The 26,111-nt window shown below is 50.6% G+C and overlaps 3 protein-coding genes and 1 pseudogene across 5 annotated transcripts; 3 read left to right on the top strand and 1 right to left on the bottom strand.

Annotated features, from left to right (window-relative positions):
- The first annotated feature begins 12 nt into the window (after nt 1-12).
- Nucleotides 13-4,503, top strand: Ccdc137 (coiled-coil domain containing 137). Its single transcript, XM_028787873.1, has 6 exons — nt 13-152; nt 485-618; nt 1,948-2,170; nt 3,738-3,820; nt 4,006-4,085; nt 4,265-4,503. The coding sequence occupies exons 1-6, from the start codon at nt 13-15 to the stop codon at nt 4,478-4,480; spliced, it is 876 nt and encodes a 291-aa protein (XP_028643706.1). The 3' UTR covers nt 4,481-4,503.
- Nucleotides 4,504-4,585: 82 nt separating this feature from the next.
- On the top strand, nt 4,586-5,846 carry LOC114639167 (annotated as a pseudogene).
- Nucleotides 5,847-6,627: 781 nt separating this feature from the next.
- Arl16 (ADP ribosylation factor like GTPase 16) lies at nt 6,628-8,875 on the bottom strand. The gene is made up of 5 exons (XM_028787939.1): nt 8,783-8,875; nt 8,602-8,660; nt 8,058-8,171; nt 7,302-7,417; nt 6,628-7,165 (listed from the first exon to the last, which is right to left on the bottom strand). Exons 1-5 carry the CDS (start codon nt 8,841-8,843, stop codon nt 6,994-6,996), a joined length of 522 nt encoding a protein of 173 aa, XP_028643772.1. The 5' UTR covers nt 8,844-8,875; the 3' UTR covers nt 6,628-6,993.
- A 190-nt stretch (nt 8,876-9,065) lies between these two features.
- Nucleotides 9,066-25,865, top strand: Hgs (hepatocyte growth factor-regulated tyrosine kinase substrate). 3 transcript variants are annotated; one of them, XM_028787852.1, is made up of 22 exons: nt 9,066-9,187; nt 10,460-10,544; nt 10,996-11,071; nt 11,427-11,519; nt 13,104-13,227; nt 14,333-14,385; nt 15,649-15,717; nt 16,320-16,444; nt 20,289-20,367; nt 20,447-20,545; nt 20,672-20,767; nt 21,471-21,509; nt 21,591-21,734; nt 21,825-21,884; nt 22,256-22,463; nt 22,750-22,922; nt 22,996-23,136; nt 23,215-23,389; nt 24,405-24,538; nt 24,628-24,747; nt 24,899-24,985; nt 25,285-25,865. In XM_028787852.1, exons 1-22 carry the CDS (start codon nt 9,151-9,153, stop codon nt 25,393-25,395), a joined length of 2,328 nt encoding a protein of 775 aa, XP_028643685.1. In that variant the 5' UTR covers nt 9,066-9,150; the 3' UTR covers nt 25,396-25,865. The 3 variants fall into 3 exon arrangements, with proteins under 3 accessions (XP_028643685.1, XP_028643684.1, XP_028643686.1); XM_028787851.1 differs by having other exon boundaries at nt 22,253-22,463; XM_028787853.1 differs by having other exon boundaries at nt 9,093-9,187; nt 22,253-22,463; nt 23,215-23,323.
- The last annotated feature ends 246 nt before the right edge of the window (nt 25,866-26,111 follow it).

Below are 26,111 nucleotides of genomic sequence, written 5' to 3'. Positions count from 1 at the left end.
TTTTGGGTAGTAATGGCGAGGCCTGGGGTAGCGCGGATCACCGCGCGATCGGCGGGTCATGGAGGATCGGGACAGCCGCAAGCGCGGCGGCGGCGGCAGCAGCAGCAGTCGCAGGGACAGCAGCGCTCGGCCTCACGGCCGGGACAGCGCAGGTGGGTGACATCCCCGGGAGAGGACCCAGTTGGGAGCTTTTCTACGTACCTCAGCCCAAGCCCACGCTCAGCTGTGTGTTAAATGAACGGAGGCGAGTGTCTCAAGTGTCCCATGAGCCACGTTCAGGGTATGAGGTCAGGGCTGCCAGCCTCCCGAAGCTCTAGAGCGCCTTACCAGTTCAGGACAGCCTGGGTCGAGGGTAAGGAGAAGACCGTGTGTTCACCGCCCCTCAACTGTTTCTTTACAGCCTTAATGCCTACTTTATTTCTGGTTGTTATACATGGAAAGGATGACACTCCTCCTGTTTTGTTTTGTTTTTTTTTTTTCCCAGCAAAGAAAAGAAGAAAGTGAATTCCAAGCCTAAGAACCAGGATGAACAAGAAATCCCTTTCCGGCTCCGAGAGATCATGAGGAGCCGACAGGAGATGAAAAAGACTCTAAGTAACAAGAAGAGAAAAAAGGAGGGTATGTACAGCCCTTGCTGTGCTCTGTGTGCCACCATAGCTTTGTCTGAACCCATCCAGTTGCCCAAATACTTAAAGGTGTTTGAGGCAGAGGGAATACGCCAAGACCCGGCACTGGGAGTGCAGGGTATGGGAAGGACAGCACAGGGCCGATTTTACAGCAGTGCTTTTATACTTTATATAAAAGTGCTTGGGGTTTCTAGGTTTCCTTTTCTTTTTATTTTTTATTATTGGATATTTTATTTACATTTCAGATGTAATCCCCTTCCCCCCCCAACCCAGGAACCCCCATCCCACCCACCCACCCCTGCTTCTATGAGGATATGCCCCCACCCACCCTCCCACTCCCACCTCCCCATCCACGATTTCTCCCACACTGGGGCGTCCAGCCTTTACTGGACCAAGGACTTCCTCATCCTCCTATGCCTGACACCGTCATCCTCCCCTACATATACAGCTGGTGGTTTAGACCCTGGGGAGCTCTGGTTGGTTGGTATTGTTGGTCTCCTCATGGGGCTGCAAATCCTTTCAGTTCCTTCAGTCTTCTAGGTTTTGTTTTCAATTATGTATATGCAAGTCTGACTGGTATGGAGGGATGTACATGCAATTGCTACTGGAGGCCATGAGAGGGTGTTGGAGCCCTAGTTACAGGCCTTTCTGCTCTGTGTAGTTTCTGGGGAGCCAAACTCAGGTCTTTGAAGGAGTACAGTTTTTTTTCCCCCATTTTTATGTACATTGGTGTTTTGTGTGTATGCATTTCTGTGTGAAAGTGTCAGATCTCGAAGTTACAGATAGTTGTGAGTTCCCATGTGGATACTGGGATTTGAACCCAGGTCCTTTGGGAAGAGCAGTCAGTGTTCTCGAGTGGGGAGCCATCTCTCCAGCCCTCAGGGTACATGTTCTCTCTAGCCACACTGGTGTGTTTTGGGGCTTTTTTTTGATAGGGTGTTTCTGGGTAGCCCTGGCTGACCTTACCAAAATCAGTTTATCTCCACTTCTAGAGTGCTGAGATTACAGGTGTGTGGCGCCGTGCTTGGCGCTGCTCTGGTCGAGTGCTGGGATTATCGGTGTGTGGCGCAGTGCTTGGCGCTGCTCTGGGTCCTTTGTTCACCTGTGTGGCAGTGGACATCTTTGACAGGAGCTGATAGGTCATGAGATCACATCTGGGGCTCCTCTCAACCGAATATTTTAGCTCTCTCTGCTTGTCATTAAGCATGGTCCTCCCCTCTTGAGGCTGTAGGAGAGAAATGATCATGGGCTGCGTACCCATCTCCAAACACTTCATCCTTAGCTTCCTCTACACCTACTCTTGGGTGTCCTTTCTCCTCAGCCCAGGTGGCTTTCAAGAAGACATTGGAAAAGGAAGCAAAGGGAGAGGAGCCAGACATCACTGTCCCCAAGTTCAAGCAGAGGAAGGGAGAGTCTGATGTGGCCTACATCCAGCGCATGGAGCAGGAGGCCCAGCATGTACTATTTCTTAGCAAGAACCAGGCCACTCGGCAGCCAGAGGTGCAGGCAGCTCCCAAGAAGGAGAAGTCTGAGCGGAAGAAAGCGTGAGTTGCAAGGCTGTGGGTTCTGGTGATTGTATTCTCTTTGTCAGTCAGCCATGTCCATTCCATCTGACGACTCAGGAGAATCATGAGCTGAAGCCCTGGTCACAACAGCTTCTCAACATGGGAAGCCAAAGCCTGGTCAGTAGTCCGCAGAGACCGTGCTTCTGTTTTGTTCGTCTGGAGACAACACTAGAGGGTCTAAGAACTAGACTGGAAGGGAGAGTTGTTTGCCTTGAAGCCACTGCTGTAGGAAAGCGGAGAAAGCTTGGTGTGTGCTATAAGGAGGACTTGTTGGGTGCCAGGGCATAATATCCTCCAGGGAAAGACCCATGTGGGGCTGACGGGCATGCAGCCTGCTACCTGCCCTGTAGTGGGCTTGTCGCTAGTGTTGGTCTGAAAGAGATTTGAGTTTGTCCAAGTTCTGTACCTTCTTGGCCTGGTGTCTTTGACTATAAAGAGGAGATAATGTCTCTTTCATGATGCTCAGATATACTCTTGTATCATCCATGGGGATGCAGTCGAATCCCACCATAGGGGACCATGAACTTGGTGTCCCCCTGTCTGCTCAGTCACCTCCTGCTCAGGCCACCACTGGCTTGTGCACAGATAGAGAGGTAGTTTTGTCAAAAAGAAAAAAAGTGTGTATGCATTCTACGTGTGTGTATATATGTGTATGTATATATATATGTGTGTGTGTGTATGCATGCATTCTACGTGTATGTATATATGTGTATGTACATATGTGTGTGTGTGTGTACATAGACATTTATATGTATAAAGAGAGAAAAAAAGAGAAGGAGTATTAATCACAACTTGCAGGAAGGATCAATCCGGGCTTTCACTGAAAGTCTGAGGATGGAGTCCTGCTTTGAGTTCAGGCCAGACAGGTTTCAAACAAACAAAGATGACCATAAATCATTGTTCCCCTTCACCAGTGCAAGAGACACGTCTCTTTCCTGTTCTTTCAAAGATGTGATGAGATGGCCTTCTGTTTCATTCTAATGTCATAGTCACTTGAGCAGCCCAGTTACAGTGGTCTCCAAGAGCTCACAAAGAGGTGTGGTGTGCCACCCATATGGTGCACTCTGACCCAGTCTCACACCTGATCCCTGGCATGGGGTGTATTATCTCAGGATAGCCCCTGAGTCCCAGCAGCGCAGCCATGCTCGTTGCAAGCCACTTAGCTACATCCTTGCCCTCCTCTTTTTTGGTTTTTCGTGACAGGGTTTCTCTGTGTAGTTCTGGCTGTCCTGGAACTCACTCTGTAGACCAGGCTGGCCTCAAACTCAGAAATCTGCCTGTCTCTGCCTCCCAAGTGCTGGGATTAAAGGAGTGCGCCACCACTGCCCGGCTCTTGCCCTCCTTTCGATAACCCAGAATATCTAGGCTTTTTGTTCCCTGGGGCTGAGAAATACTGACTGAGGACCCTTGGGGAGCCTGTTGGGTACTGAGCATGAGTTTGTATCACTGCCCCACATTTTGGAACCCTCAAGGACAGGCTGACCTCTGCTGTCCCTAAAATGGAACACGAGCTTAGGAATTTGGAAAACATGTACTTTTTCCCCAGGTTCCAGAAACGACGACTTGAAAAGGCTCAGAAGAAAAGGGAAGCAAGGGCTGTGGACAGATTGGAGCAGGAGCTGCTAAGAGGTAGCTCTTCCTGTAGCGATCACGGAAGTCTGATCTTCCCACTATACCTCTGGGTGGCCCCTGTGGACTCCCAGGCTCACCACCACTAGTAGGCCAGTGGATGAGTGAGTTCTGAAGCTTTCAGGAAAGGGAGGGAGGGTGGGTGAGTAAGAAATGACATGGGCTTCTGTTCACTGTCTCTCCAGATACTGTGAAGTTTGGAGAAGTTGTGCTGCAGCCCCCGGAGCTGACAGTACAGCCTAGAAGGAGCACAAGCAGAGATGCGGTATGTGGGGACCAGGGAATGCAGGGAGGGGGTAGTCTGCAAGGTCTTCCCTTGTTGGAGTGCAAAAGTGTCCTGGCCCAGGACCTTCTTAAGGGGCTATTAGCTGCTGGGGCAGCCAGAACCCTTTGCCCCTTCTTTCCTAGCTGAGCTAGTACTACAGCCTTCCCTCTTTTCCTTAGCCTGGCAAGAAGTCACTGATGCTGAAGATGCTGTTGGGCCCCAGTGGTGGGTCCCCAGCTCCAGCCACCTCACTGGCCCGCCAGCGGATCCTGGGGGAAGAGCGGGAACGGGCTGTGCAGGCTTACAGAGCCCTGAAGAAGCTCCATCGACAGGAAGTGACACCTGCACAGCCACCAGGCAGCTCTTCCCAGAGGCAGCTCCAGGCTTGTCTATGATGCAGAGACGCAGGGGTCTGATCCCCTGGAAACTGGTCTGGGAGCTGGGTAAGGGAGAGACTGCAGATGTTTGTTTCTGGATAGGGTCCTGAGAGTAAGCTTTCAGCTTGGAAGGGTGCTTTTCCTTCCCTTAAAGATTGTCCTTTTAAGAGTGACCACCCTCTTTCTGCCATCTTGGAGCCTGTGAAGGCCTGTTGGGAACAGGACTTCTAAAAGCAAGTATGTCTGGAAGGCTGTGGCGCAAGGCCACTTTTGCTGGCTACAAGCGAGGTCTCCGAAACCAAAGAGAGCACATGGCTCTTCTTAAAATTGAAGGTGTTTATGCCCGAGATGAAACCGAGTTCTACTTAGGCAAGAGATGTGTTTATGTGTACAAAGCAAAAAACAATACAGTGACTCCTGGAGGCAAACCAAACAAAACCAGAGTGATCTGGGGGAAGGTAACTCGGGCCCATGGAAACAGTGGCATGGTTCGTGCCAAATTCCGAAGCAACCTTCCTGCAAAGGCCATTGGACACAGAATCCGTGTGATGCTGTACCCATCCCGGATTTAAACTAATGCAGAATAAATAAAGATTTGGAAAAAAAAAAAAAGTGACCACCACTGTATCCTATCTCATACAGGGCAAGTTCCCCCAACACTTGCCTGAGACACAGCTGGGAGGGCTAATATTTTCCCTGTGCCTAAGTTCATTCTGAAACAAGTCTCGGCAGAGACAAGCCAGGACCACTGTAGACAGGACTCAATCCCTTAATCCAGCTAATTACTGACGCTGCTGGTGTAGGTCAGCCTGTTGTTTTAAGAAGCTCCCATGGGCTCTCTGCAACCATTGGAAGACAGGGACAGCAAAGCAGGTTAGTGGGACAGTGGAAGAGCAGATATACCAAGGGCAAGGGGGTTCTGTCAGTCAGCAACTTTTTTTTTTTTCTTTATTTGCCTGCAGGGGCCTGTACATAAGACCAGAACTCCCAGCCCACGTTTGTTTTGGGGTGGAGACAGGGTGTCGGTATTGGCTGAGTGCCTTGAGGTGTACACATGGAAACCAGGTTTCAGTGGCTGATGGGGCAGAATATTTATACCAAGAGGGTAGAGGCAAAAGAATTGGGAGTTCAAAGCCAGTCTTGACTTGAAGCGAACGTGAGGCCTGCCTGAACAGGTTAGGAGAGTGTCTCAAGAACCTTCCCTAGACATCAAAACAGCTAAGCTTGGACCCTGCTGGGGAAGCCCACAGTCTTCTACGATACCTAGGAGCCTCCCTCCAGCAGAGCTGGTCCTGGAGCCCAAGTGGAATGCTTTTAGTCCCTCTTCCAAATGTGCATTTTCCAGAATGAAGTTTATTAAAGTTTTTGTTTTGCTCTCTTTGAAGTCTGGGCCATTGCTCTCTAACACACTTACTCAAAACACTTACAGCCCCAGTCAGTGGGTGTCTGTGTGACGGGATGAGTATGCAGACATACACCCAACAGTAGCAAGAAGAGAGTAGAGTGCATCGGCCACTTGATTTCTCACTGTGCATCAGGACTAGGGCCGGGGTCTGGGAGCCACTGTTACCAGAGGGTATTGGCTTTTGAGTTTTGTTGTTGTTGTTTTTTTTTAAAGATTTATTATTTAACAAATATGTGTACACCATTGCTCTCTTCAGACACACCAGAAGAGGGCATCAGACCTCATTGCAGATGGTTGTGAGCCACCATGTGGTTGCTGGGAATTGAACTCAGGACCTCTGGAAGAGCAGTCAGCACTCTGTGTCAGCCAGATCTCAGAGATCCTCCTGCCTCTGCTTTCCAAGTGCTGTGATTAGAGGATATTCTACCACACCTGCTCCGTACACCACTGCCCCCATCTTTTTGAGAGCTTAACTCCTGAGGTGAACAATGATCCTTCCACCTTTGTCTCTTGAGTAGCTCAAGCCACAGGCGTGTGCTACCACATCCTGCCGAATTTTTCTCATTTGAAACACAATTTTTTTTTTAAGATTTATTTTATGTATATGAGTTCTCTATCTGCATGTACACCTGCATGCCAGAAGAGCGTATCAGATCTCAGTGTAGTGAACCACCATGTGGTTGCTGGGAGTTCAACTCAGGACCTCTGGAAGGGCAGACTGCTCTCAAATGCTGAGCCATCTCTCCAACCCAAGACACAATTCTTATTAACTTCATTAACTTTATATTTTTGTTCTGGGCAACATGCTCAGGATATCAGGAACTCAGAAGGGCAGAGCCTGTACTGCAAAAATGACCTGGGCTCCGTGCAATCCAGAACCTTCGGCAGGTCCAGTTACTTGGTGGGAGTCCCGGCAGACATGAAGACACCTGGAGTCTGCCCTGTCTTGGGACCACTGTTCAGAAGTGGGATGACAGTGGTGTTTGTAAGTGTGTGCTCGTTCACTGGTCGCTGTGCAGACCCCTATCATGAATACACTGGGTGGCCTGCTCCTACCAGACACCTCAGGCTCTCATGCATTTGTCTCCTAGGCCTTGGCTGGGTCAGCCATACTTCTGTCTCGCAGTCAACTGCTGTGCCTGTGTTGATTCTGGAGCCAGAGCAACACTGCTGCCAAGCCGGTGCCGGTCCTGGCACTTATTTCTACTGTGGTGATGTTCTGCTTGGCACAAGCCACGATGTCCGGAAGCCTCATCAATGACTTTATTTCCTCCATGGTCATGTAACAGGGTAGGTCACTGTAGTTGAAGAAGCACTTCGTCAAACTGGTGCCCGCCACCAAGTTGCCCTACCCCCAGCTGCAGACCCCATGGTCTTAGCTGTACCCCTTGGGATACCTTGCCCTTCATCCTCCCCAGCCTCTAGACCCCATACATTTTATTGAAGAGAATGAGGACCGAGGCTTTTGCAAGTTCTTCTGCAGAAAGGAGACCCAAGAGCTGCATGCAGGATGCAGAGAGCTGGGTGGGGTTCGAGGCATCCATCATGAACTAGGGAAGAAGGGAAAACGTGCTACAGAACGTGGCCCTGACCAGCGCTCTGCCTCGGCATTCCACAAGAGCACAGAAACAACTTTTTTTCTTGGTTTTTCGAGACAGGGTTTCTCTGTGTAGCCCTGGCTGTCCTGGAACTCACTCTGTAGACCAAGATGGCCTCTGCCTCCCAAGTGCTGAGATTAAAGGCATATGCCACCACTGCCCGGCCTCAGGGACAACTTTTTAAGTTGATTTAAATTTAGGACACTGGAGTTTGAATCAAGGGCTTCAAGTGTAGCTAGGGCAAGCATTCTTCTAAAGCTTCATGTCTAGCCCCAGAGTGGCTTTTAAACAACAGGTTTTGGAAATAGACAAGGGGGAGTTCTACGAGGACGACTGGGTGTTAGTGGTGTCTTAAGTACAATGAGGTTTGTGTGGCTGTCAGTTCTACATCCCATAATTTGGTGCCCTTTCTATGGGTAGGACCAACCAGAGGAATGTTCAGGCATCAAGGCATAGAACAAGCAGTGCCTTCAACAAGCCTCCTGGAGTCTGAGACCCCCAAACCCTATCCCATACAAAGTATGTCAGACACTTGATGGTTCAGGGAGACAGACAAAACTGCCCCCAAAAGAAGCTTGAAGTATTAACCTACCAAGAGCGAATGGCAGTTTCCATAGTAACTGGACCAGATCGGGCTCATGCATCCCCCGAGCTCTCGGATGGTGATCTTCCTGTGGGCCATGATGTCTGTGAGGTTGGTGCCCACCTATGGGGGAAAAACCACAATGCACAGAGACCAGCGCAAGCGGTGTCCCGTCGTGAACTTCTGGATGGCAGCTCCGCGATGTGAGGGAGCTAAACATCCACAGCCAGTGACAACTGCTCAAGCCCTTCGGCAGAGCTCTCGCCACCAAGAAAAGCAGCTCTCTGGGACTCCAGGCCAACATCAACCGTAGAGATGGCCCCTGAGAGTGACAACGGAATGAGTCTCTTGGGATGGGAGAAAAAGGTGCCCTCGGGAAGGCGGGCTTCGGGTTCCCTGCACTCACAAGTCCAGTGGCGGGAGTTCCCCTGCCGAAGGCAGTACCAACCCACTGACCACAGGCACCGCGGCTTCTATCAGGAGAGGCTTGAGGCGCTTTGCAAGCCTCAATGGTAACTCATGTTGGTCAGACCTAAGAGAAGCGGACACCTACCGTGGGCCGCGTCGGTGGAGGCTCTCCCAGGTCGCCTTTGCCATCTCCCGAGCTCAGCTGTACTTGCGGTCAAGGGCCTGAGCGTGGCAGAAGGCGGAGCTCCCGCGATGAGCAACCCCGGTGTGTCCCCTCCCTGCCCTGCCTGGGAGCCCCCTCCTGCCCACTCGGCGCGGAAGGATATTCTGCAGGCGTTTCACAAGCAGGGTCTTTCCGACTCCCGGGGCCCCTAGCAGGAGACACATCCTTTCCCTGGTCAACGCGCTCGTACCTCCGAGCTACCACGCCGCGAGGCCCGCCTCCGCTTAGCTTTCATTGGATCGAGCTCCCGTCCAGGCTGCTTATTGGTTAGTCCCAATGGGCTGAGCGGTCCAATGGGCGCTCAGAGTCAGTGTGCAAGCGCAAGGCTCCCCCTTGGAGCAGGACTCGGGGCGGCACGGAGACGGTGCGCGTGCGCGATCAGGAAAAAAAAAAAGGCGGAAGCGGAAGTTGGGGGGCGCGTCAGCTCCGAAAGAGGGAGCGCCCGCGGCGTCGGTCCGGAGTGGGGTCGCCATGGGGCGAGGCAGCGGCACCTTCGAGCGTCTCCTAGGTAACGCGTCCGCCCGCCAGCTCTAAGTCAGCTCTCTCGCGCACCTTCCAGATGCTGCCTCCGTAGGTCTCAGGAGAGCGGGCCGGCCATCTAGACCGGCCATCGGCCTCCGGGGAGCACTGCACGGCTCCCGGGCCTCGGGTGTGGCCATCCAGGCTGTGCACTGCGTCCTGGGGTTCCAGTGAGGAATGCTGTTTGGGAGTCCGCGACGGACCTCTCTTCCTCTGGGTCCGACGGTCCTGAACCGATTGGGCCGAAGTCCTGAGTCATGAAGTGCATGACTCAGATCTTAGCTTCATGCGGGTCTCATACCCCAATACCTGTTCGAAGGGTGGAGCCGATACTGCCTTCCTTAAACCTTTTGAGCTCCTTGGGGAATGCTTCCTAGAACCTCAGCCTCTTCAGCTCTGGTAGTGCCTGGGGGTTTGGGGAGACATTTTTTTTTCCTCATTGTTGAAGGTGCTTGTTGATCCTGTCTGAACTCCCTGGACAGTGTAAATTTTAGGAGGGAAAAATGAGTTGGACATGCACGCACCATTCTCTCAATAAAAGTGTTGTGTCCAGGAACAGGCTCCGTCATAGGCTACTCATCTGCTTCTTTCTGAAGTAGGGTTTTCAAAGGGGATCTTAAATGATGAAACGTTTTCTTTACTCTCATATTCTGGGAGGTTCAGCGTTCCAGGTATGAATCCAGTAACTTGTTGAATCAGTAATGAAGGTAGCGTGTCTTGGGATAGCTCACTTTTGTAAGAGGGAGGTGATCTGAGTGTGAAGAGGTGTGGGCTGGGGGTTGGTTTTGCTCCCTCTGCTTGACATGGAGACGTTGTCACTCGTCTCCCTAGAGCTTGCTAAGGGACCCATTATATTACCACAGCTAAGAGGTAATGTGAAGGACAAAACTTGTAAATGATGGGACCCTGAAGGGTCAGGTGACCCTGTTGAGACGCAGCAGTGTGTGTCCTTTCAAAGTGCCCAGCAAACTGTGGCATAGGTCACTCATTACCCTCTAATTTATCTTTAAAGGAGATGCAATTAGTGCCCGTCTCATGAAATTCTGTGGGAATTGAGTGAATTCAGAGCTTGAGGTGACAGCTGATACGGGACAATCGTAATTTCTACATTATTTGCTTTGTGCATGGGTGGGTGCCATTTCCATGGTTGTCAGCGTACTTCAAGAGGATTGACAGTTCAAAATGAGGGAAATTGTTGACTTTTTGGAGCCACCTTGGAAACAGCACAATGGACCCTTTGAATGGCGTTTCTTTCCTTTAGACAAAGCCACCAGCCAGCTTCTATTGGAGACAGACTGGGAGTCCATTCTACAGATCTGCGACCTGATCCGTCAGGGGGACACACAGTAAGTGAGGAGGACCACCCCTCTTCTAAGATTGGATTGGTAACATGAGTTCTTTGTCCTGGCTGTTTTGATATATTGGGACAGTTAAAGCTGTATAGTATGGAGATACTTAGTCTTACTGACATTTTCTTGGAGGTCTGAAGGGCCAGAATCGTGGTTGGCATATACTTCAGTTGGTAGAATATTTGCCTAGCATGTATTAAACCTTGGGTTTCATGCCCTACACAGTATAACCCAGGCCTGATGTCAGTGCCTGTATTCCCAGTACTTGGGAAGTGAAGTCAGAGGGATAGGAAGTCCAAGGTTTTTCATTTGAGTCCATCCTGGGCTACGAAAACCCCTATCTCAATACATAAAGAATTATGGTGGAGGGCTTTCCTTACCTTACTGAGACATTGCCAATCCTTTTCTCTTTCTGCTGTACTAGTATCCCTTTTTTTCCCCCTTTCAGAGCAAAATATGCTGTAAACTCCATCAAGAAGAAGGTCAATGATAAGAACCCACATGTGGCATTGTATGCTCTGGAGGTAACTAGAACCCTGTTCCTGTTGTTTCTCTCTTCAGACTCAAGGATCCTTACCCTTCCGGTGTCAGGCCTCCACATAGCAACCAGTGGAGTCAGTCCTCTAGCACTAAGTACAGTTGTGAGCGTGGCCACTGAGCCTGACCACTCTCGTGGGAACAGGGGTGAGCACAAACGATGCTCTTCTAGCTACAGTCCACACACCCCTGAGGGATGGGGTGTTATCAGGGCCTGTAACTTGTCTTTGAGCTGCCGCTTGGGGTTTCTAACAAGTCGGGTGGGCTCAGAGGCCTATCTTCCAGCAGGAGGGGCGCTGCCCTGAACAGGAGCTAGGCCTTTCTTTTCCTTGGGGTTTTCAGGTGATGGAGTCTGTGGTGAAAAACTGTGGCCAGACAGTTCATGACGAAGTAGCCAACAAACAGACCATGGAAGAGCTGAAGGAACTACTGAAGGTAAGTGTCCTGCAGGTCACAAGCGAAATGTACAGTGCCGACTCTTCTGAGTGTGGCAGTGGAGGATTACAGGAGGTGAGGGTAGGAGTGATGGCAGTTTACCCTGAGTCTAGCGTAGACCCTGGCAGAGACCTCCAGGCTCATGTGCTTGTGCTGCTTCTGCAGGATGAGAAAGACACTTCTTTTGGGACCGGGGCATGCAGCTGAGCTTTTAAGGGCAGTAGGTTACATGCCTGTGGGCATAGATGGCCATGGAGCATATGTGTGACCACGAGCTTGGGGAAGACGTTCAGAGCAGCACATTCAGGGATGGGAGAGATCTGAGCAGAGGAGGTCCAAGTTGAAGTATATCTGTGACAGAGTCTGTGATTGAGCAAGGAGCTGCCCCAGGGAGAGTTTCAGAGGAATTCACACCTTTCAGAGGAGGAAATGCTCTCTGGACCCATGTGGGATTGTCCCCAGGACCACTTACAGGATTGTGATGTGGATGGCGATACAGCTGGATTGGGCAAAGTGATGCCGCTCCCCATTTCATGGAACCCAGCATCAGGGTTTGGTCTCACAGGAAGCCCCAACTCATGCTGCCCAGAACCTGTCTCAAGCACTGAGCTGTGAGCTTGGCCCTTCTCACTTGAGTCCTGATTCAGACCAGGGCCAGTTTGTTCAAGATCCCAGCTGGAAAAAGTAAATCGTTAGGAGCCCTCCCTGTTCTTGTTCTGGCACACTGTGTCCTGCTGTGCCACAGGTGCACCAGGCTGGTTTGCTCCTCTTCTGGAGGGAATTCTTAGAGGGAAACACAAATCCCAGTCTAAAGACCCCTGTATCCATTCTTTTTTGTTTTTTGTTTTGTTTTGTTTTTGTTTTTTGAGACAGGGTTTCTCTGTGTAGCCCTGGCTGTCCTGGAACTCACTCTGTAGACCAGGCTGGCCTCGAACTCAGAAATCCGCCTGCCTCTGCCTCCCAAATGCTGGGATTAAAGGTGTGCGCCACCAGCGCCCAGCTCTCCTGTATCCATTCTTGAAGCTACTTTGTCCCATGTCATCCCAACATAATGTGTCACAGCCTCCCTCAGATTGCCAAGCATGAAGCTGGACTGTAGCTCACAGGGCCTGAGCCCTCTGTGGAGAAACATGTGAAGAGGATATTTCCCTGCCTCTATCAGATGATGGCTGGAGGGAAAGCTGTAGTATCTGTATCCTCAGACCCAAAGGCAATGCTGATCTTTTCTTCCTAGTGCCTTTTGTAGAGGTTAGTTGTGGACCCCAGAGAACTGTGTTACTGGCCAGGATCCCCTGGAGAGATGGAAGGAGGCATGGTTGTAGATCAGGAACATGAAGCAATGTAGCCTCTGGGAGTCCCCTGATTTTTTTTTTTTTTTTCAGGATTAAAAATTGTGACCCTGAGCAAGCATAGATACCCAGGAGGGTCACTCCTGGGATTAACTGGTGCCTGACAACCCTAGGAACTCTCCCCTGCCTTTGCACTAGTTGTCTCTGCTTGGGGCAGTTGGTCTTGCTAGATGGCTCTTCCCTCTGAGACCTTAGACAGCTCCTCATCTCTCCCCACTTTCTTCCTGTTCCACAGAGGCAAGTGGAAGTTAATGTCCGGAACAAGATCTTATACCTGATCCAGGCCTGGGCACATGCCTTCCGGAATGAACCGAAGTACAAGGTGGTCCAGGACACATATCAGATCATGAAGGTTGAAGGTGAGTTAGAACAGCCCCAGGCTGAGAGAATGATCACCAGGAGCCACAAGTCTGTCTTTCCAGCAGCTGAACCAGATAATCTCAGTGATAGAGGCAAGAGAGGGCAGCCTGTTCCTACCTGAGTGATTGACAGTGGGAGTGAGGAGGCGGTCTTCCCTAAACCTCTTCCCTAAACCTCGGAGGGCTCCATGGAGGGAGGTCAGGTTCTGCCAAGGTCTTGCATTCTACACGGCCACCCCAAGGGAGGCAGTCAACTATCTTCAGGCCGTAAACACTAAAGTCTGGAGATAAGCACATTTCAGAGTGTTATGCGTCCTGGGGGCAATGCAGGATGAGCAGTCAGGGAAGATCTCGCAAGTCAGTACGGTGGACTCTAGGAGTTCTCAACACAAGGAGCAACCCCAGGGCCTTGACACCTTTTTTATTTCGTTTGTTTTAATGTGTGTGGATGCTTTGCCAGTGGTACATGTTCCTGGACCATGTGTCTGCCTGGTGCCCTGGAAGTTCAGGAGAGAGTGTTGGATCTCCTGGAACTAGAATTACAGACAGTTGTGAGCCACCATTTTTGTGCTGGGAATCGAATGGGTTGGTTGTAAGGAACAGCCAGTACCCACTGAGCTGTCTCTCCAGCTCGGCCTTGGCACCTTTACTCCAGTTCAGATCCTGGGGTCAGAGTACGCTGGACCTGCTGCAAAGCAGAGTGCCTCACGCCAGAGGAGAGCAAGACCAGAGTGCTGCTGCTGTGTGTTACATACTGACAGTGCTGCTGCTGTGTGAGACACACTGACAGTACTGTTGCTGTGTGTGACACACTGACAGTGTTCTTCCAAAGTCACTGGCAGGTTTTACGCCAGGCCAGGGATGCAGAAGGTCTTTTATTGCCCTTGTCTACATTTCTTGAGATGTAGCAGCCCAGAGAGCTGGTGGGGTTTAAAGAGAGGGATCATGGATTAGGATGTTCTGGTGATACCTGGTTGGGCTTGGGTCTCAGAACTCTGGGTAACCTTTCCTAATCCTGCCAAATCTGCCTGATGAGGCAGATGTCAGGGGTCAGAAGTGGTGACTAGGGAAGCACCCAGTAGTGACAACCACCTTTTCTTCGCAGGACATGTCTTCCCTGAATTTAAGGAAAGTGATGCCATGTTTGCTGCTGAAAGAGTGAGTCCTGGGTCAGCTGGTGCTAACTGGCTTAGGAGCTTTTGGGAGGAAGGAGGGAGGACCTGGGACTCTTTCTTGTTTGGGGTTTGGGAGGGTGGCTCATACCTTCAATCTCAGCATTCCAGAGGAGGATTGCCATGAACTCCTGTGCTAAGTACCTAATGAGACCCAGACTCAAAAGAAAGTCTACATGAAGCCTGGGGATTTAGCTCATTGTAAAGCCCTTGCCTGTCAAGCACACAGTAAAGCAAACAAACAAACAAACAAAACCAAAAAAAAGCTGTGGTTAACCTGAGGTCAAGTTGAAAAAGTGCTTATGGTGCCTGTGGGTGTCTCTGTGCCACTTGGTTCATTTGACTAAAACAAGTATGATTGGGGGTAGAACACCTACTGGCATGTACATGGCTCTGGGTTTTATCTCTAGCACTGTTTTGTTTGTTTTTGTTTGTTAAAAGCCAGGTGGTGGCCCATGTCTTTAATCTTAGCCCTCCACAGGCAGAGATGGGCAGATCTCTTGTGTTTTCTAGGCTAGCCTGATCTATAAGTTTGGTCCTGGACAGCCAGGACTACACAGAAAAACCTTATCTTGAAAAAAAAACCTCCCCCCCCCCAAAAAAAAAAAGAAAGAAAGAAGGAAAGAAAGGAGCGATTTATTTATTTGTTTTGGAGTTTTGGTTGGTTGGTTGGTTGTTTGATTTTTATTTGTTTCCTTGATACAAGGTTTCTCTGTGTAGCCCTGGCTATCCTGGAACTTGGTCTATAGACCAGGCTCACAGAGATCCCCCTGCCTGTGCCTCCTAGTACTGGGATTAAAGGAGTGCACCCACCACACCCAGAGTGAATTTCTTCACAGAACCCTAAAACTAGGCTAGTTGCAATGGCACACACCTTTAGTCCCAGGATCTCAGAGGCAGAGACAGGTGGATCTCTGTGACCTTAAAACCAGCCTAGTTTACACAGTGAGTTGCAGGACAGTCAGTGCTACACTGTGAGGTACTAAACCCTGTCTCAAAATTCCACATCCACAAAATTGGCAAGAATCAGGATTCTACCTTTGACAAGAAGTCTGTTTGGAGGAATTTCTTCTCTTTGGAGCAACTTAACCCTGGGCCATCTGGTTTAGGCCACAGAATTTGATGGTCTTGGTCCAGGTACTCTAGTCACATTGGGACCGTTTCTGGGGACCTTTCCTATTTGGGACATGGGGTAAGTTCTGTTTCTGAGCACTTGGGAAGGAAATGTGATCATGACTGTTGTCCCCAGGCCCCCGACTGGGTGGATGCTGAGGAATGCCATCGGTGCAGAGTACAGTTTGGGGTGGTGACCCGCAAGGTAAGTATCCCCAGAGACTTGGGTGTTCGATTCCTTGCCCCTGCCATCTTCACAAAAAGTGGTGCTCCTTTTGTGTGATCCTGTCTCTGCTCTAACCTAATAGTTAGCGAAGCAAATCCAGCTCAGAACTATGTAGTGCTTTGGGGCAGGAGCTTGGTGTTTGGCCTCTATGACGGTCAGCGTCCTTATCTGAAGTTTGCCTGCTGAGTCAGGGTCACTCTAGACTTTCTCTAGGATTGGGTCAAAACTTACTTCTAAGGTGCTCAGCTTGTTTGGCTGCTGGCCCCTATAGTTCATTTCCCTCCTGACACTTGTGAATGTGGGGCCTGCAGGGTCTGAGCAACAACACTAGGGTTCACTGTATATCCAGGAGCCCTTGCTTCTTTAGAATCAGCACCTGTTTTCTGTTGTTTATTTTTAATTCCTTTCCTCCGAATGGTGGCTGAAACTGAGTTTCCTGCGAGTCCCCCATCTCTCTGCTCTGTTTGTCCTTGTCCCCATCCCTGCTCTTGTTCATGGCATTGGCCATGGCAGCTCTGGCTGGTGGGCAGGCAGGGTAGTCATAACTGATGTCACTGGACCTGTCCTCCTCTGTCTCACAGCATCACTGCCGAGCATGTGGGCAGATCTTCTGTGGCAAGTGTTCCTCCAAGTACTCCACCATCCCCAAATTTGGCATTGAGAAGGAAGTGCGCGTGTGTGAGCCCTGCTACGAGCAGCTGAACAAGTGAGTGTGCACTCCATGGCACTCTGATGCTTCACGGCTGCAGGCCTCAGAGTCTCCCAGAGCACTGTCAGGAGGGCTAAGGGGCAAACCAGTGCAGCCACACAGGCAACTGCAGCACCCCACACTCCGGGACAGGGAGGCCAGGGTGCTGTGGGCCCACGTTCTAGGACAGGGTGGGCAGGGTGGGCAGGGTTACATGGCCCCACACTCTAGGATAGGGTGGACAGGGTGACATGGCCCCGTGCTCTAGGACAGGGAGGGCAGGGTTACATGGCCCCACACTCTGGGATAGGGTGGACAGGGTGACATGGCTGCAAACTATAGGACAGGGAGGGCAGGTTGATATGGTTGCACAGTAGCTGAGACTCCCCTGGGCCAGTCACTGGCTTTGAATTGTTTTGTTTAAATAGGCTCTTGCTTGGACTTGAATCTCCTGACTTAGCCTTTCACATTCTGGAACTTCAGACCTGGTCCACACATTCTGTATTTTGGATTGGGAATGAAATTACAAGCTGACTATAGGGGCACACACCTTTAATCCCAGCACTCAGGAGGCAGAGGCAGAGGCAGGTGGATCTCTGAGTTCAAGGCCAGCCTGGTCTACAAAGTGAGTCCAGGACAGTCAGGGCTACACAGAGAAACCCTATCTCCAAAAAGCAAGTGTAGTGCCAAGATGTGTGTTTACTTACGTGCATGAGAGCATGTCTGCAAGCCCTTCTCTTGGCTTTTTCAACTGTGGTTTGTGTTCCTGTGTCCACATGTGTCCATACGAGTTTGTGCTCTAGTCTAAATTTTTAATATTTGTTGGGAACAGGGGTGGAGGGGGATAGTTGGGTATGACCACCAATGCTGTGGTTAAAGCATGTTTTTTTTTTCCTTTAGAAAAGAGTGTGTGTACATTGAAATCCTAATTATGCTTTATATATATGGCCCTCAGCCCTACTTTGTGGAGAAATCTCTGATCTATATATATCAAACGGGGTCTTACTGCATGTGATGGTTTGTATATGCTAGGCCCATGAAGTGGCATTATTAGGAGGTGTAGCCTTGTTGGAGTATGTTTGTCACTGTGGGTGTGGGCTTTGAGACCCTCATCTAACTACCTGGAAGTCAGTATTCTGCTAGCAGCCTTCAGATGAAGATGGAGAACTCTCAGCTCCTTCTACATCAAGTCTGCCTGGATGCTGTCATGCCACCTTGATGATAATGGACTGAACCTCGGAACCCAACCCCATTTAAATGTTGTCCTTATAAGAGTTGCGTAGGTTATGATGTCCATAGCAGTAAAACCCTAACTAAGACAGAAGTTGGTATCAGGGACTGGGGTATTGCTGTAATTGGCATGACCATGCTTTTGTTTGGAAGAACATGGATTTGGGGACTTTGGATTTAGAATGCAGTGGAATACTTTAAATGGGGCTTAATGAGCTTCCTAATAGGAATATGGAAGACTTTGTTACTCTGAGCGATTTGAATTAGAGGGCCTAGATCAAGAGGTTTCAGTACAGAATTTCAATGTGTGGCCGAGTGACTGTTTTTGTGGTATTTTGGTGAAGAATGTGGCTGTTTTTTGCCCTTGTCTTCAGAGTCTGCCTGAGGCTAAGGTGAAGAGACTCAGATGAATTGCACTGATGAAGGAAGTCTCAGAAACGCCCATCATAGACTGTTCTCTGGTTAAGTCTCATGAAGAACATTTTAAACAAGTGTAGCAAGCTGAGAAAGGAAAAATATAAAATATATGGTTCAAGTATTAAAGGGGCACCAGGAAGTGAAATGGAGTTGAATTCTGTGTTCAGGAATATTAAATTGAATTAAGAGAGTGGTGACTTTGGGCAAGATTCTACCCAGCTAAATTTAGATCCAGGCATGGTGGTGCATACCTTTAATCCCAGGAGGCAAAGCCAAACAGATCTGTGAGTTCAAGGCCAACCTAAGACAGAGCAGTTTCTAGGTGAAGAAAAGCTTAAATCCAGGCATGGTAGTACACACTTTTAATCCCAGGAGACAGGCATGCAGATCTCTGAGTTCAAAGTCAGTCTCCAGAGCAAGATCCTGTACAGCCAAGCTTAGGCAGCAAAGGAGTTGGAAAAGAGGAAGCTGGTGATAATGTAATAGAACAAGGGGCCATGTTCCAACTCCTGCAATCAGCAGAACTTGGCAACTTTAGCCGTGTGGCTCTGGCTTTATACTCAAGAGAAGACTACTGGGACAATTGATGCTGGTTTGCTGGAGCTAAGAAATTAGTGATGATTAAGAAGAGACCAGAGACTGGCATCACTGAGGTAAAATTTTCTGGGAAGTGTTTTCTGAGAACACAAAAAAGCTGTATTCCAGAGATAGCCAAGATTGTACCTCGTGCTGGAGCTGTACTTGGTAATGTGTAAGAGTCACCCAGGTGGTACTGGTTTTGAAGGCATGAAGGCGTCATGAAGAACAGCCGAGGCTTGGCACTGTGAGAGGCCATGGAAGGCCGTTGGTAAAGGTTCAGCCTCAGTTGCAGTTGATGGCCTAGGACTGAAGGATTCATGCAAAGGAGTTGAGGCTTGACACCATGAAGAGAGCCTATGAGAGGCTATTGGTGAAGTCTAGTTGCAGCAGAAGACCCCAGTGTATTAGAGATGTCAGTACCATGGTGTGACCACCAAGAACAGCAGCGGCAGTGGAATGGATCAACCCGAGCTTAGAGTGCTACACAGGGCAGAGCTGAGAAGTGATGCCAACCCTTGGGAGGAGCCCAGAAGATCATGTGTGGGTCCCAGACATTGGAACAAGAAGCTGTAACATTGAAGTTGCTTTGGAGACCCCATGATGTAAGAGATGCCAAAGCTGTGGGCTATCTGCTGAGGAAAGCTGCTAACAGGGAGTGGAACCAGCCCTGTAGAAAGAAGTTAGTTAGGAGTCAACAAAGATGAAAAAGGAGCTGGAGATCTGAAGACTGCTTTGACATCAGACATGGAGATACAGTTTAGAGTTTGCCCAGCTGGTTTCCTGTCTTGCTTTGGAGATGACACTTAAGTGATTGGATGAATCTCAGAAGAGACTTTGAACTTGAACTTTGAACTTTTAACATTGTTGAGATTGCTATAGACTATGGAGACTTTGGAAATGGGACTAAATATACTTTTTAAAATATGTTATGGCTAGATATGGCCCCCATAGACTCAGTGTTTGAACAGGCCTATGGGGCTCAGGGAGTGGAATGTGATGGTTTGTATATGCTTGGCCCAGGGAGTGGCAGTATTAGGTAGTGTAGCCTTGTTGAAGTAGGTGTGTCACTGTGTGTATGGGCTTTAGACCTTCATTCTAGTTGCCTGGAAGTCAGTCTTCCTCTAGCAGCCTTCAGATGTAGATGTAGAACTCTCAGCTCCTCCTGCACCATGCCTGTCTGGATGCTGCCATACTTCTGCCTTGATGATAATGGACTGAACCTCTGAACCTGTAAGGCAGCCCCAATTAAATGTTGTCCTTATAAGAGTTGCCTTGGTCATGGTGTCTGTTCACAGCAGGAAAATCCTAACTAAGACGTTGCCCTTTCTGGCACCTTCTGAGGGAAAGGACTGTTGCTGGTCAGGGTAGACGCAGCAGTAGACACAGCAGGCAATGTGTAGGTGCTATAGAAAGCCTCTCGCTCAGCCCAGCCAGGAGAGGGACTCACTTAGGCCAAGTGACCCATTCACGTTCTGCAGCTGGCTGAGGTGCCAGGGTCCCTTCTGCCATTCTCTGGAGAGTGGGCGTGGGTCCACATGTCTGTTGGACCTTCATTGTCAGTCTGTGGAGATGTGAGCAAATCCCTGGAGGGTAGTGTCAGTGCATGGTTGCTTAGAGTTTCTCATTCTGCCTGCAGGAAGGCAGAAGGGAAGGCTGCCTCCACCACTGAGCTGCCCCCAGAGTACCTGACCAGCCCCCTGTCACAGCAGTCTCAGGTACAAGGTCCCTTCTTGTCCCTGTAACCTTTTCACCTCTTCCCTGGAGCCCTTCTCACTCTACCCTGTCTGTCCTCAGCTTCCCCCAAAGCGGGATGAGACAGCCCTGCAGGAAGAAGAGGAGCTACAGCTGGCTCTGGCCCTGTCACAGTCAGAGGCTGAGGAGAAAGAGAGGATGGTAAGCCATGGGGACGTCTGAGTTTCCCCTGCTGATGGAGGACTCCAGGCAGCAGAGGTTTGTGGAGGCTCAGCTCCTCAGCCTGTGCCCCATGCACCTCTAACTCTGTTCCTTGTTCTGCCTCAGAGACAGAAGTCAACATACACAGCACATCCAAAGGCAGAGCCTACACCCTTGGCTTCATCTGCACCCCCAGCTGGCGGCCTGTATTCCTCGCCTGTGGTGAGCCCTTTCAGCCAAGCTGGCTTCTCATTTCCAGGGATCACCGTAATTGTCCTGTTGGTTCAGGACTTTGTTGTGGCGTACTGGGGATGCCAAACATGGCATCCCCCTGCCAGGGAGATGAATCCCTTCCATACTTCCTTGTACGTACTAAGTGTTACAGGCCTGGTCTTCTGGGTGTCCACTTCATTCTTATTTCTGTAGCTAGGAGGTGAAGATGTAGCAGACTTAGACTCTCACCTGGAGGCTCTGGAGAGCTCTCTAAAGTAGCCAGCCACAGAGGGGACCTGCAGCTAGAAACAGCCCTGGACCTGCTGGGGTCCTTCCTCCTCCCCAGGTTTTGCATAGGGCTCACACTACGGCTTCATTGGAGCTAAGCACAGAGTTTGTGCAGTATTGCACCATCCTAAGGAGCCAAGTTAGCCTGGCCAGTTCCTCCCTGTGCCACCCTGTGCCTTAACAAAGTTAGATTCTGGTGGTACATTATACTCTCATAATCCAGGTTCTTAAGATTTTATTGCCAAGAGAAAGTGGAAAGGACCGTGTGAAGGAAAGGACTGGCAGGTGCCAGACAGGTGGCTAGAACATGAGCCAGCCCTGAGATCTGCTGTCATTTGGTGCCACTGGGTCCCCATCTGAAAGATTGCTTGGGATCACATCACTTGACTGTGTGGATGCTGAGACTCAGTGCTTGTCTCCCCAGAACTCATCAGCACCTTTGGCTGAGGACATCGACCCTGAGGTAAGCAGCTGTCTCAGTGGCTAGCCTCCTGCCTCCTGCCCACACCAGTGCTGCCTCATCCCCTCCTTCGTTGCTTTACAGCTTGCAAGATACCTCAACCGGAACTACTGGGAGAAGAAACAGGAAGAAGCTCGGAAGAGCCCCACACCGTCTGCACCTGTGCCCCTGACAGAGCCAGCTGCCCAGCCTGGAGAAGGACATACAGCCCCCAACAGCATGGTAGAGGTAAGAAGCTCCTCTGCACTCTTGACTGTCAGTCCCTAGGACAAGGTATAAAGTGGATTAGAGACCCTCTGATCCTCCAATTTCTTCCAGGCTCCTCTTCCTGAGACAGACTCTCAGCCCATAAATCCCTGCAGTGGCCCCTTTAGTGAGGTAAGCTGTGCCTTCTATCCTGGTTGTGGGGCTGTGTCAGAGAAAGGAGTCTCCAGGCTCCAGCTCCTCTGTGGACCCCAGTGTTCTACAGTGGTTCAGAGGAAACCCTCCTTGTCCCTCAACTGCTGATGTGTCTGCCAGTCATACCCAGTCGAGGGTGGATGAGAGCCTTGCTCTGTGCTTTGTGTGCAGACCAGGCATGTCACGTGTCACTCATGAAGGACTGGGTCCTGTGTCCATGCCAGGCTCTGGACACAGTGGGCAGCGCCTGTCTACCAGCCTAGCACCTTTGCGAGGATGCTTCCTAAGCTTAACAGGCATGGCATTCGCCCTGCCGTGGTGCTCAGCTACCCACTCTGTGTCCCCAGCAGTACCAGAATGGGGAGTCAGAGGAGAGCCACGAGCAGTTCCTCAAGGCCTTGCAGAATGCCGTCAGCACTTTTGTCAACCGCATGAAGAGCAACCACATGCGGGGCCGCAGCATCACCAACGACTCGGCTGTGCTGTCACTCTTCCAGTCCATCAACAGCATGCACCCTCAGCTGCTCGAGCTGCTCAACCAGCTGGACGAGCGCAGGTGTAGGTGCCCATGTGCCCTCCCTCCGAGGGTCACTCTGAGCTGCATGCAGTCGTTCAGCTAATGATCCCCAAGGCCCTGGGACACCCGGGGCTCCTTGCCATACTCCATTGAGCCTCTTGATTCCTCCACAGAGTGCTCATGGGAGGTGGTCCCATTGGTGGGGCCTGCTCTGCTCCTTTCTGTCCCCAGCCCCAGGGCCAGCAGCTCTGCCCTAAGAGAACAGAGCCCCACATCACCTAGGCCCTCAGCCTGTGAGAGGTCTGAGCTGTCCTGTTCCCCACACAGTGTACTACGAGGGGCTTCAGGACAAGCTGGCACAGATACGTGATGCCCGAGGGGCTCTGAGCGCCCTGCGTGAAGAGCACAGGGAGAAGCTGCGCCGGGCAGCTGAGGAAGCTGAGCGCCAGCGTCAGATCCAGCTGGCACAGAAACTGGAGATCATGAGACAGAAGAAGCAGGTATGGCACCTGATCCAGCATGTGGGTAGGGGGGGCCCAGGCTAGCCTGACCACCACCTCTCATTCACTTCAGGAGTACCTGGAGGTGCAGAGACAGCTAGCTATCCAGCGCCTGCAGGAACAGGAGAAGGAACGGCAGATGCGCCTGGAGCAACAGAAGCAGACCGTCCAGATGCGTGCCCAGATGCCTGCCTTCCCCTTGCCTTATGCCCAGGCAGGTGCTGCCCACCCAACCTTGCCCATCGTAGGCCAAAGACACCCCCTCTGACTGTTGGCTCTTTTTTGTCTCCAGCTCCAGGCTATGCCAACAGCTGGGGGTGTGCTCTACCAGCCCTCCGGCCCAACCAGCTTTCCTGGCACCTTCAGCCCAGCAGGCTCAGTAGAGGGCTCTCCAATGCATGGTGTGTATATGAGCCAGCCAGCCCCAGCCACTGGCCCCTACCCCAGCATGCCTGGCACCACGGCAGGTAACCTTGCCAGTTTACAGAAGATAGTGAGAATAATATAAAGAACTTTACAAATTTTCTAAGTGACTATTTTTCTAGAATTGTTTTTTTCTGTCCATATGGAAACTCACACACACACACACACTTCTTACTCTCTTCTAGGGTGAAGGGCAGGTAAAAACTCCCTTTAAACATAATGCATTTCCTTTTTTTTGTTTTGTTTTTGTTTTTTTGGTTTTTTGGTTTTTTGAGACAGGGTTTCTCTGTATAGCCCTGGCTGTCCTGGAACTCACTCTGTAGACCAGCCTGGCCTTGAACTCAGAAATCCGCCTGCCTCTGCCTCCCAAGTGCTGGGATTAAAGGTGTGCGCCACCACCGCCCGGCTCATAATGCATTTCCTGAAGTCAGGATGTGGTCACAGACAGGAGCCACTGCATCACAGTTTGTAGGTCACTGAGGACCTTGTAGTATGTGTATGTGTGATTTGCAAAGGAGGTTCTCTCTAGTGTTTCTTGTTATGACAGCTTGGGTGGCCTTCATTATCCCTGGTGTATTGCTTCATTTCTGTCATACATAGTCTTTTCTGAAGTATTAGCCTGGGCTACTGTAGGACGGGAATGTTTGCCTTTGTTCTGTTTTCTCAGTTGTAAAACTGTATGGGCTTCAGAAATTACTAGTGTCAACTCTCCCTAATGCCTTCCCTTCAGTCTGACTACCACTTGTTTCAAAACAGTTTGAAGGGTGCAGGTGTAGCTCAGGTAGAACACTTTCCCAGCATGTACAAGACCCTGGCTCAACCCCTTGGCACTATGAAAACAAAAAAGAATGTGGTTCATTTTTTCCTGCTTTTTTTTCCCCCATAGGACCTAACTCCCTCCCCTCCCACCACACACACATTGGCTTTACTTTTCCTTTATGAAGACGTGAAACATATACTTGGTTTTGAAAGTTACATCAAAAGGAGAAACCCAAGAGAGGGTGTTCTCTTCTACTCTTGTCATTTCTGAGCTGACCCAGCTCATCTTTGTTGTCACAGATCCCAGCATGGTCAGCGCCTACATGTACCCGACAGGTGCCCCTGGGGCACAGGCAGCCCCTCAGGCACAGGCCGGGCCCACCGCCAGCCCTGCCTACTCCTCTTATCAGCCCACTCCAACCCCAGGCTACCAGGTATGTGGGTAAAGTCTCCCTCTTGCATCTGCACCCAGCCCTTGCCTGTTCCTCATCTGTTTCCTCACCTCACCCCCTTCCTTTCCTAGAATGTGGCTTCTCAGGCCCCACAGAGCCTCCCAGCCATCTCCCAGCCGCCACAGACCAGCAGCATAGGCTACATGGGGAGCCAGCCAATGTCCATGGGCTACCAGCCATACAATATGCAGGTAAAGAGACCTAGTCTTCAGTGGGCATGGAGGGCTATCACAGACAGGTCCTCTCCTCCTGGCTCTCACTTCTGCTTTCTTCCAGCCAGGAGGGTCTGTTTCTGTCTGGTCACAGATTACTCAGTGTTGGGCTCCATCTTACTTCCCACAGAATCTCATGACCACCCTTCCAGGCCAGGACGCGTCTCTGCCAGCCCAGCAACCCTACATCACAGGGCAGCAGCCTGTGTACCAGCAGGTGAGCTGTCTCCTGGCCACTTGCCCTTGGACAGTTGGGCATCCTCTGACCCCCTGCACTAGGTTTACACCTAGGGGCTTTTCTCAGACAGAAGGATGACATGCCATTCAATGCATGTATGTACACATGCGTGCATATTGCATAGGAAACAGGTTCACAGGAGCTCACACGTGCCATTGCAGCATTGGTAGCAACTTGATTTCTACTCTGTGCTAAGGTGAAGCTTATTCCAAGCAAAAGCTTGTGTTTGTGAAGAGGGGTGATGAGCAGTGATGAGCCTGTCTTCTCTTTCTCTCCAGATGCCACCCAGCACGGGCCCTCCCCAGCAACAGCCACCTGTGGCACAGCCACCACCTACACAGGGGCCACCAACCCAGGGCAGTGAAGCCCAGCTCATCTCCTTCGACTGACCCTGAGTCGCGCTCACCATCCAGAGTAACACTACAGTTCACCAGAAACCACTTAGATGTCTAACTAGCTGTTTCCTCCCCTATTACTGCCCTGTAGTGTCCCTTCTGTGAGCCAGGGGTGGGCCTTCACCCTTGGCCCTCTTCCCTGTCCTCAGTGGTCTGGCTCCTGTCACTGGTTCCCTGCCTTGGTCCTGATGCAGTCTGACCTTCCTGGGTCTGGGACTCTGGAGGGCAAGTAGGACCTTCTCTGGAGACTGCCAGCTGTGTTGGGGCAGGATGCTTAGCTTGGCCGAGAGAACACGATGTGAACTAACTTCCTGGTGTCCGGGCATGGCCCTGGTACCTAGAAGAGCCACGTGGCTCCTGCACAGCAAGGGTAGAAGCTTCAGGCATCTCTTATCTCCCCTACTCCTTGGATGTCATCTCTCCAGTGCAGAACAGTGAAAATAAAATGTATTTCAAAACTCTCATCATTGTTTGTTCAGGCAGCAGGCTCTGTTGGATCAGCACTTTAAAGTCTGCATCTGTTGTGGAGTTTAGTGGGTACTTGTTGAAGCCTTGGACTTTTAACATTCTACTTCCTGGTGGGGGCTCTGCATTGACTCATCTGGTGCAGGATGTATCACCAGGCAGTTGTGAAAGGGTGCAAACGTGGACTTTTTGCAGCCCAACTGCACTCAGGATTACCCATTAGTGCTGTAATGTGCCCAAACCAT

Source organism: Grammomys surdaster, unplaced genomic scaffold (assembly GCF_004785775.1).
Source record: "Grammomys surdaster isolate TR1022 unplaced genomic scaffold, NIH_TR_1.0 125688, whole genome shotgun sequence".
Lineage (NCBI taxonomy): Eukaryota > Metazoa > Chordata > Mammalia > Rodentia > Muridae > Grammomys > Grammomys surdaster.
Note: the sequence above shows the minus strand (reverse complement) of the source record. Positions and strands in the feature narration are given on the sequence as shown.

Excerpts from the sequence above, each read along its gene's own strand:
- Hgs (XM_028787851.1), top strand. The coding sequence starts at position 9,151 with ATGGGGCGAGGCAGCGGCACCTTCGAGCGTCTCCTAG. Across the intron at positions 23,137-23,214 it reads TCCCCTTGCCTTATGCCCAG|CTCCAGGCTATGCCAACAGC; the intron begins GCAGGTGCTGCC and ends TTTTGTCTCCAG. Across the intron at positions 24,986-25,284 it reads AGCAGCCTGTGTACCAGCAG|ATGCCACCCAGCACGGGCCC; the intron begins GTGAGCTGTCTC and ends CTTTCTCTCCAG.
- Ccdc137 (XM_028787873.1), top strand. The coding sequence starts at position 13 with ATGGCGAGGCCTGGGGTAGCGCGGATCACCGCGCGATCGGCGGGTCAT. Across the intron at positions 153-484 it reads TCACGGCCGGGACAGCGCAG|CAAAGAAAAGAAGAAAGTGA; the intron begins GTGGGTGACATC and ends TTTTTTTCCCAG. Across the intron at positions 2,171-3,737 it reads AAGTCTGAGCGGAAGAAAGC|GTTCCAGAAACGACGACTTG; the intron begins GTGAGTTGCAAG and ends CTTTTTCCCCAG.
- Arl16 (XM_028787939.1), bottom strand. The coding sequence starts at position 8,843 with ATGTGTCTCCTGCTAGGGGCCCCGGGAGTCGGAAAGACCCTGCTTGTG. Across the intron at positions 8,172-8,601 it reads CTCCACCGACGCGGCCCACG|GTGGGCACCAACCTCACAGA; the intron begins GTAGGTGTCCGC and ends TTTCCCCCATAG. Across the intron at positions 7,166-7,301 it reads CTCATTCTCTTCAATAAAAT|TGACCTACCCTGTTACATGA; the intron begins GTATGGGGTCTA and ends CTTCAACTACAG.